Below are 9,198 nucleotides of genomic sequence, written 5' to 3' on the forward strand. Positions count from 1 at the left end.
GAGAGCTCTTCAAGGCTAGCTTCGTTGGAAGTGCGTGGTACAGGAATAACTGGCAGCGTGAGCTGTCCTAAAATCTGTATACCCATTTCATTAAGCGCTGATACTGCGGAAGATCCACAGTCACTGAGCCTTGTCACCGCTGCTGCAATGACTCAACCAACAGCCAAGCTGTTTAAAGGCCTCAACAATGAGTGCAATGATCAATCGAGATGTAACAAGAGCATTCTCTTGGTCCGCACTAGACAAAACACCGTCCTCGGATTCTCTCCATCCGACAGCTTACCCTCGATTGAGTCCCTTGCTAGTGCCAGGCGAGCGATAAATTTCAGCGAGTCGATCGTCACTGGTGTTAGAAGCAATTCTCCTCGATTGGTATCCACCTTGAGGGCAAGGTTGATCACACAACTTCAACTTTATGCCTATAAGAGATTCGATGCCAACATCAGCCAACCGACGCTATAGGCTGATGTATTCGACTTGGAAGTTTATAACGGTAGCCCCGACTTTCTTTGTCTTGGCGTGGCTGGGCCTCGTGAGTGCTGCTGGCTATGAAGGTTTCTTCAGTTTACGTCCCTATGATTCCGCCTTGGCGGATAAGCGATTGATACCTTGTTTCTCAAAGTTACCTGCTCCGGCTCTAGTGATACTTTGAATGATTACTGGGACCCGTTTGCGACTCATGGCTAATACATCCCTAGTCATGTTGACTAGCATCTTACGTACTATTTCTTGGGAACTTGTGCATAGTGGCCAAATACTAACGCCGGATTGCCGTGAATTTGGGCAAAATGGTAACTGATTTCCTATTATGGCCGACAGTGCGGAGTTGGTGAATCCTTCAGTACCCTGTCATCCTCGTATTTATACTCGGTTGCAGCCCATAGACATGGTTGAACTGGAGACTCCTCTTGGCATTTATCTGACGACTCTTAGACAAAGAACTTTAGGAGCAAGGGTAGTGACAAAATATAGCTATATTGCCATTTCTCTAACGTGTTAGTATGTATCTTATTGTAGCTTACAGGATCGATCTTGCAGGTTAGCGTATGTTAATATCTTTCAAACACACCATTAATCCATGAAACACGCTGTCAGCCCACTGCACGTTTATGGATCTCCTGACCCACAGCGTTGCAATCTCCTTCCCTGCACGGTCTGCATGCCCATTCCGTATAACCTGGGTTGTTTTTTCAAGTTTAAAAATGTACATAAAAGCAGCAGATTCTGCTCTTTAATCCCTCATGTTCATTGACAAACCAACGACCAACAGTTTGGTAGTCGAACATAGTTCACCATGGTTCTAGTTTCTCGCCTATTCCAAGGCCTTGGCCTTGCAGCCTTCGCTGCTACGGTTTGTCAAGGTGCTGTTCTTGACAGTCGATCGCTTGATGAAAGAGCCTCCTCGAGTGATCGTCTGGTGTTCGCTCACTTCATGGTATGCATATCTGCCGCTCACGTCCGTGCTCAATTAACATCATCAGATCGGTATTGTTGGCAACAGACAAAGCTCTGCCGATTATGACGATGATATGAAGCGTGCAAAGTCCGCTGGCATTGACGCCTTTGCCCTCAACATCGGCACCGACGATTACACGGATGCACAGCTCGATTACGCGTATGAGTCTGCCAACCGTAATGGTATGAAGGTTTTCATCTCATTCGACTTTCATTTCTGGTCGGTTGGCGATGCAGCCGCTGTTGGTCAGAAGGTCAAGAAGTATGCCGACCGCCCAGGTCAGCTACGCATTGACAATAGAGTTTTTGTGTCCAGTTTTGCAGGAGATAACCTCGATGCCAATGCTGTCAGAAGTGCTTCTGGCTCTAATATCTTCTTCGTCCCCAACTTTACTCCTTGGGGAGGCTCTACGAACGGTATTGATGGTGCTCTGAACTGGATGGGCTGGCCAAACGATGGTAATAACAAGGCGCCTAAGGATGGTAAGAGTGTCAGTGTCGCCGATGGTGACAAGAGTTACACGAACTGGCTTGGAAACAAAAAGTACATGGCTCGTAAGTATCCGTCCTCTACATACTAGTGCAGGTGACTGACCCATAACTAGCTATCTCGCCCTGGTTCTTTACTCACTATGGTCCTGAGGTCGACTGGTCCAAGGTTAGTTCCCTCTTGTCATGGAAAAGGAATGGCCAAAAGAATAACAATGTCAGAACTGGGTCTTCCCGAGCGGCTCACTCATCTTCGACCGCTGGAACGAGGTTATTCAAAAGGGTTTCCCCATGGTTGAAATCCTTACCTGGAACGACTATGGCGAGTCTCACTATATCGGACCCCTCAAAAACAAACACACCGACGATGGAGCATCCAAATGGTCTAACGATATGCCTCACAACGGTTGGCTTGACCTCTCTAAGCCCTTTATCGCCGCATATAAGAACAAAGACACCAGCGTGGCCAAGTACATTGAGAAAGATCAAATCATTTACTGGTATCGCCGTAATCTGAAGGGTCTCAACTGCGATGCTACCGATACGACCTCTGGTAGAGCGCCACCTAAGCCCAATGAGAATTATTTCCAGGGTCGCCCAGATGGATGGCAATCAATGGAAGACACTGTCTACGTTGTGAGTCTGCTCAAGTCTGCTGGAACAGTGATCATCAAATCAGGAAGCAACACTGTTACGAAAGAAGTCCCTGCAGGAGCTACTCTTATTAAGGTCGATGCTAGCCTTGGCAAGCAGACATTCACTCTCAAGCGTGGCAGTACCAACGTCTTGGCTGATACCTCTCTTATGGACATCACTGCTGTCTGCTCCTGTGGCTTGTACAACTTTAATGTCTATGTTGGTACCGTTGCCGCCGGCTTTTCTGACCCTCTCGACAGCAGTGGTCTCGCGTCTTTGACTGTTGGTCTGCACGTCACAACCTGCCAGCCTAAGCCTTCTCTCGGAACCAACCCTGCTTCTCCGACACAAGGAAATGACCCCCCCACGGTGACTGACACAGGAAACGGAAAGGCTTGTATCGAGGGTGCTGTAGCAGACAGTCAAAGCGGTAACTATCTTGGTCTCTGCCAGTTCACTTGTGCCTATGACTACTGCCCTCCAGCTCAATGCAAGTGTACCAGGTATGGAACAGCTCTATCACCTCCAGCTTCCAATGGCCGCGAGGGTTGCCCTGCTTCCGGTCTTGGGGACAGTTATAAGGGACTGTGCAGTTACACTTGCAACCATGGGTATTGTCCAGATACTGCTTGTAGATACTGTTAAGGATACAATCGGTACGTGGCTGTAAGAATATTATGGCAGAAGAGTCATGTTAAGTTGAGTGATTGGCGCAGAATACTCTTGCTTTTATGATAATTTTCTTCTGAAATACCAAGCTAGCCACCCAACCAGGCCTTGTAATATAAATCACTTCTTGCACCCTTTTATGTTGGCTCCATATCCATGCCTAGGAATACCGCCAAAACGCGTCTACGCGACCGTAAGACATTCAGAAATCATGAATTGGATTCGCTCTTAAGGACTATTCAAATAGACTACCAATACAGCAGAAAAGCCCAACTATCGCTAGCTTCTGTTATCCGACAAACTGTCTCATTACCCACGTAACATCTACTTTAGCTCAAATTGCTTTTTGCCCTCTGCACTCAGACCCAAGGAAACAACTTCCTTATCCTCACTCACGACCGTTCTCAAGTCTCCAAAGGGCAGGATGACAACCAGCGACTTCCAGGGTGCTTGGAAGCCAGAGCTTTCATCCTTGGAGAACTTGACCTTGATCTCAGACTCCGTAGCCGAGTAAGCGATGGTGTAAGAAGAGATGTTGTTTTTGGTTGACACAGAGGTACCATCATCTTCATACCACGTTGTCTCATGCCACTTGCCATCACGAGATGCCTTCTGAGGAGGGAAGATCTCGACAGCTCGGTAGTCATCAAGAGGGAGGTTTGCGACGTTCTCCTTCTCGCCGGGAGAGAGAACCTGGACATCTCGACCAACAGCGACGGCACGGCCAACCTTGCCGAGGACGGGAATGCCAGCACCATGCCACTCAACGTCAAGGTCAACCCATTGACCAGCCTCGAGGTACTGGTATGGCGCATTCAGGTTCAGGTACCCCTCATCGTCATCTGATGCCTTGGGGAGATAGAACTTGACCTTGCTTGCTCCGGCCTCGAAGACGCCTCCGACGAGCATGGAGTCACCAAGCCAGTACTGATTCTCTCCATCGAGCAGCTTCCATACTTCGGGGTCAGACTCGTAGCCCCAACCGATCCATCTTTGTGGTGGCGAAGCAGTCTGGTGACTCTCAAGAGACAGAGAGTAGATGTAAGGAATCAATGCATAGCGACGCTTGATAGTCTTGCGGACAAGATGGGTGATGGATGGATGCATCCAAGGCTCAATGACATCACCGATTGAGTTGTCTTCGCCTGTCTTGAAGCAGTTGATTGCGAATCGAGGAGAGTAGATACCGAGTTGGACCCATCGAAGAAGAAGCTCAGGGTCGGGCTGAGGACCCTCGAAGCCACCAATGTCATGTCCGTAGCATTGCATCAGGGAGAGGCCAGCGTTGAGACCGAGAGCAGTCGAGCCTCTCATGCTATCCCAGCTGGTAGTGTTGTCACCGCTCCAAGAGCTGCAGGCGTAACGCATAGTACCAGCTGTAGCACTGCGAGTGAGAACGAAAGGACGCGAGTCTGGGTTGACAGCCAGAAGAGCATCGTGCGATGCCTTGCCGTTAAGCTCGGTATGTAGACTGCGACCCCAGAGGCCGACTTGAGGACGCTTCTCAAGGCCTTCAGGAACCTCGAGTACATCCTTGTTGACATTGAGAGCGCACTCCCATTCGTCGTCGGGAATTGTGTACTCGTTGTTATCGTTCCACATACAGTCGATACCCTCTTCTGCGAGCTTCTTGATGCCATTGTACCACCAGTTGTAACCGGCCTCGGAAGTGAAGTCGATATGACCACCGTTGGCTCTCTCACCTCCTCCTGCGCTCCAAAGCTTGGTAACAGCTGGTTCCTTGGTGTGAGGATCAAGGAAGAGACCTCCAGCGTCCTTGAGCTTCTGGTACTCGGGATGACTGGAAACGAGATATGGCTTCACGTTGGCAATACAGCGCATGCCCAGCTTATGAAACTCCTTGATCCAATCCTCGGGATCGGGGAAACGGTGACGGTTCCAAGTGAAGACGTGTCGGTTCTTTGGGTGCTGCTCAGCCACGGTATACCCGGATGACATCTGGTAAGCCGAGCAAGGAATATCGTGCTCCTTCATCTTGTGTGCCAACTCGATCAAGGCTTCGCCAGCAGGGGGATCGTCGAGCATGGAGTATTTCATGCCTCCGGAAAGGTAGCCAAAGGCCCAGCGGGGTACAAGAAGAGGATAGCCAGCGAGGTCCGCGTAAGTCTGAACAACTTCTTTGAGAGTCTTTCCAGTAATGATGTACTCTTCCAGACCTCCAAAGTCCTGACGATAGACCTTGTAGAATCCCCACATACCATCCATCTCAGAGCCGATGGAGTACTCTCCTCGAGTATGGCTAGTTGAGAACATGGCTACGCAACCTTGAGGTGTAGCATTGATCAGAAGGGGGATGTTCTTGTAGAGAGGGTCAGTTCGGTGAGCGTCGTATCCAAAGCTGTCGGTTGCTGATATTTGGAAGCGGCGACCAGAGAGGTCCATTGGTGCAGCCTTTTCTCCAAGGCCGACATGGAACGTCTTGCGGTTATACTGAGTGTAATGGGCGACACCGTCGCCATTGACGGCATAAGATCTGTTGTCAAGATCTTGGAGAATTGGTGGCTGACCATCAAAGCCTACAGAGAGAAGAGGGGTCTCTCCAGCGTAGTCGACATTGGCGATCACATCACCAATCTGGATCTTGGTACCCTTGTCACTCGATGTGACTTTTGGCTGAGCACCATCGAGCTTCGTCTGAGCACGAGGGACGCTGGGGCGAGGCGGTAGAGGATGGGTAGCGGATGTGAAGGTGGTTCTGAAGACGTTGGGACGGACGGCTTCAAAGTTGAACTCAAACGGTAGAGTGGCATCGTTGCAACGCAAGTGGACAGACGGCTGGTTGCTGTCTTTGCTGGCTGCCTCGACAGTCCACGATGAAGGAATGCGTTCACGTTGAGGCATGATGAAATAATGATCGAGCTCTGATGTGCAAACTCAATAGTTAATGATTGGAGGAGGATAATAGAGGAGGGAATGTTCCTCTTTTAACTTGACGCAACATGCATTCATTGCCGGGTTCGGGATGCAAGTATCGCCTCATTTACAACCAATATCTACCGAAAAGAAGCCAAGATCGGGTCTGCCTCATTTTGTCCGACGCCATCGCCGGAGAATTCTGCCCAAGTCCGGTTCTGCGCTGCCTCGTGACCTGTTCAGTACTAAACCCCTCACGCTCGAGTCGGAGAAAACACCAAAAAGTCCGATTTCGTTGCCGAGAACCCCCACGGGGTAAAAAGTCCACTCCGACAGCCAGCAACGGCATTATTTCTGATGATCATATAGCCCGACTGGACCCCGGAGCTTTTGAGCCAGTTTTCTTTTTCCAGTACTCCAGAGATATAGTGCTAGTTTTATTTATATTTAAACAAGATTAAAGTGAGATCCAGCTCATAATGTCATATTGAGAATTAAAGACTCCGAGCTCCACATGCCTGTCCCTCAGACCTATCAGCAGCTGAGAAATGATACTCTTGCCTGAGGCGTCAAGACAAGACTTCGGTTCTGGATTTCCCCGCGCAAACATGATTCGCCAGACAGAGAACGAGCATCATGAGAAACGCGTTTCGGCATTCAATATCAGTTTAGGCCTACATATTAAGATGAATCGAGATCAGCATGTCACAGATTCATCAACCTTCAGAAGGGGGAACTTCACAAACGGCCCCATCCTCACGTATCCGTAAGAAAAGATTACCGGTATAGCCGCCTTGCCCCTGAGACGAGCGAACTTCGACGTCAAGTTATTGCGTGCATGTATAAAGAAACTAACATACGTTTTCAAGAAAGCATGCATAGCTTGTCGCCAGAGCAAAGTCAGTAGGCATTCAAGTACCTCTCTGGACGTACGCAGCTTACATCTTGCTTAGGTGAAGTGCAATGGCTCGCGGCCATGTTCTCGGTGTGTATATTATGTGGAAGGCTATGGACTCACAGCGCTGATAGGCAACACAGGTGTTGTCAGCTTCAAAAGACATGCCACTTTGTCGAGAGACCAAAAGAGGACCATGAACTGTTTGGCTCCCTTGTCACCGCTTAAGACAACGTCACTAATCGAGTCGTTTCAGGAAGATTGAAGCGCTCCAGAGAGAGATCGAGTTTCTCAAATCACGCCTGCAATCAACTCCGGCACCTATGATGGAATGCTCGCCTACTACCTACTCAGCAGAGGATCAGCCGCCATTCATGACAGCGAATCGTACGGATATTCCGGTTCATGGCGTATATGCATCTGCACCAGCCAGAGTCTCTGCGCAACCAGTGGCATCGACCAGCACGAGCTCACCAGAAACCGCTATATACCTAACAAGAGCACACGGCAGATCAAAATCAGCGTTCGAGACTGATTCAGTGGCTCCAGCAACTGCCGAACTTGGAATTGAGATGAAGGACGAAGAGGCTCAACTGTACTTTAATGCGTTCTTCTCTGGCTGTGACCGCTACGTTCCTGTCTTTGACCAACGTTATGACTCGATCCAAAGCATTCGCAACAACAGTGCTTTGCTTTTCATAACAATATGCTCAGTCGGATGCCGTGTACTCAACGGCACGAGCTCGAGATGGCGAGCTCTTGCACTTCAGACTCAACGCATGCTCAATGCCGCTATCGCCAATCCGTTGATGGGAAGTCTTGAGACGGTACAGGCAATCCTCGTTCAAGCTTGCTATGCAGGAGAAAGGGCACTCTTGATTGCAATTGCGACGCGCATGGCCTTGGATCTTGGGTTCCCCGAAGCATACGATACACTCATTGCGGAATCAGTCTTGGGCGGAATGCAGATCGATAACGGTGACCAAGCTACCTACAACGACAACACTACACACATGCGCAAAACTAGAGTCTGGCTGCATTTGTTGGTGATGAGCTACATCCTGCACGTGGATGCCGGTGGAATGCCAACCTTCAAGTTTCGAGGTGCTTCACGCAGATGCAGAGTCCTCCTGCAAAGTCCTCTCGCTACCGGGATGGATCATTATCTCTTTGCTCAAGTCGAGCTCAACGTTCTTCGCGCAAAGATATATGCATCCTTGCCCCAGGGCGCCCATCTGAGTGACGAAGAGATTCTCGATCTTGTGAAAGATGCCAAACTTGACATCGATGTCTGGTTCCAGGACTGGATACGTATCTCGCAGCCGCATCATGGCTCGATGCCTTGGTTTGTGCCTAACCTGTCTGTTCAGCGCTGCTGGGCTGATAACATGGCTCTTTGCCGTGCGGTGAGGGCTGCAGGCGTGGAGAACGTCAACGTTATGTCGCCCATCCAGAAGAACATCTTATCGATGACCAAAGCTTCGCTTCAGCAACATCTTGATATCATCATCCAAGAACCAAGAATATATCTCAAGAGCATCCGGTATGCAATGGACTTTGTCTGGGCCAAGAATACTTTCTGTTGCCTTCTTCTGCTCAAGCTGTCCGCTTTGCTCCCTGAAGCGGAGAAGTTGCCGACACAAGGTCTTAGCAATGAGCTTGTTATAAAGGCTAGCATCTTGCTACAGGAACTGGAACTAGTGGCTGCCGCAGGACACAAAGACGACACTCGATCAAATACCAGTTCACTCTACCTCCAACTTCTAAAGACAAGTATACAGAAGTATAAGCGCTGGTTGGGTCAAGATGGAGGAGGCTCTGGAGGAGGACAACCATCCTTTCCTCTGACCCAAGAGAGGAATTGCGACAATGAACTTGAGTCTTTTGTCCCAGATCAGTTTGTCTTCGAATGGGACTTTCCAGGTCTGACCCTGTTTTCGTCTCCGATCAATGAGGCCGGTTGGATCAATGAACTTCTTGCTGGAGCACAAGAGTTTGGAGAAAATGGGAGCAGCATCAATTGGGCTCTGATTGACTTTTCTATGTAAAGTAGCGTTCATGTATGTATGTATGTATGTATGTATGTATATTTTTCGTCCGGGGGCCGTGAGGCCCGTAAAGTCCCCTATTGGGGCACAGGACGTGCTGAGCTAGAGTCTCTAGTGCTAAAATCTACGTAA

At 49.3% G+C, this 9,198-nt stretch overlaps 3 protein-coding genes across 4 annotated transcripts; 2 read left to right on the plus strand and 1 right to left on the minus strand.

Annotated features, from left to right (window-relative positions):
* The first annotated feature begins 1,226 nt into the window (after nt 1-1,226).
* On the plus strand, nt 1,227-3,357 carry FOIG_15672 (murein transglycosylase). Its single transcript, XM_031217056.1, has 4 exons — nt 1,227-1,435; nt 1,482-2,010; nt 2,061-2,113; nt 2,167-3,357. The coding sequence occupies exons 1-4, from the start codon at nt 1,295-1,297 to the stop codon at nt 3,223-3,225; spliced, it is 1,782 nt and encodes a 593-aa protein (XP_031053264.1). The 5' UTR covers nt 1,227-1,294; the 3' UTR covers nt 3,226-3,357.
* Nucleotides 3,358-3,450: 93 nt separating this feature from the next.
* Nucleotides 3,451-6,278, minus strand: FOIG_15673 (alpha-glucosidase). Its single transcript, XM_031217057.1, has one exon. It carries the CDS (start codon nt 6,109-6,111, stop codon nt 3,574-3,576), a length of 2,538 nt encoding a protein of 845 aa, XP_031053265.1. The 5' UTR covers nt 6,112-6,278; the 3' UTR covers nt 3,451-3,573.
* A 460-nt stretch (nt 6,279-6,738) lies between these two features.
* FOIG_15674 (uncharacterized protein) lies at nt 6,739-9,078 on the plus strand. Of its 2 annotated transcripts, XM_031217059.1 has the most exons (3): nt 6,739-7,022; nt 7,077-7,108; nt 7,162-9,078. In XM_031217059.1, exon 3 carries the CDS (start codon nt 7,342-7,344, stop codon nt 9,064-9,066), a length of 1,725 nt encoding a protein of 574 aa, XP_031053267.1. In that variant the 5' UTR covers nt 6,739-7,022; nt 7,077-7,108; nt 7,162-7,341; the 3' UTR covers nt 9,067-9,078. The 2 variants fall into 2 exon arrangements, with proteins under 2 accessions (XP_031053267.1, XP_031053266.1); XM_031217058.1 differs by having other exon boundaries at nt 6,739-7,108.
* Nucleotides 9,079-9,198: the final 120 nt, after the last annotated feature.

Source organism: Fusarium odoratissimum (assembly GCF_000260195.1).
Source record: "Fusarium odoratissimum NRRL 54006 unplaced genomic scaffold supercont1.56, whole genome shotgun sequence".
In the NCBI taxonomy this organism is placed as follows: Eukaryota; Fungi; Ascomycota; class Sordariomycetes; order Hypocreales; family Nectriaceae; genus Fusarium; species Fusarium odoratissimum.

Excerpts from the sequence above, each read along its gene's own strand:
- FOIG_15672 (XM_031217056.1), top strand. The coding sequence starts at position 1,295 with ATGGTTCTAGTTTCTCGCCTATTCCAAGGCCTTGGCCTTGCAGCCTTC. Across the intron at positions 1,436-1,481 it reads TGGTGTTCGCTCACTTCATG|ATCGGTATTGTTGGCAACAG; the intron begins GTATGCATATCT and ends TAACATCATCAG. Across the intron at positions 2,114-2,166 it reads CTGAGGTCGACTGGTCCAAG|AACTGGGTCTTCCCGAGCGG; the intron begins GTTAGTTCCCTC and ends TAACAATGTCAG.
- FOIG_15673 (XM_031217057.1), bottom strand. The coding sequence starts at position 6,111 with ATGCCTCAACGTGAACGCATTCCTTCATCGTGGACTGTCGAGGCAGCC.
- FOIG_15674 (XM_031217058.1), top strand. The coding sequence starts at position 7,342 with ATGATGGAATGCTCGCCTACTACCTACTCAGCAGAGGATCAGCCGCCA.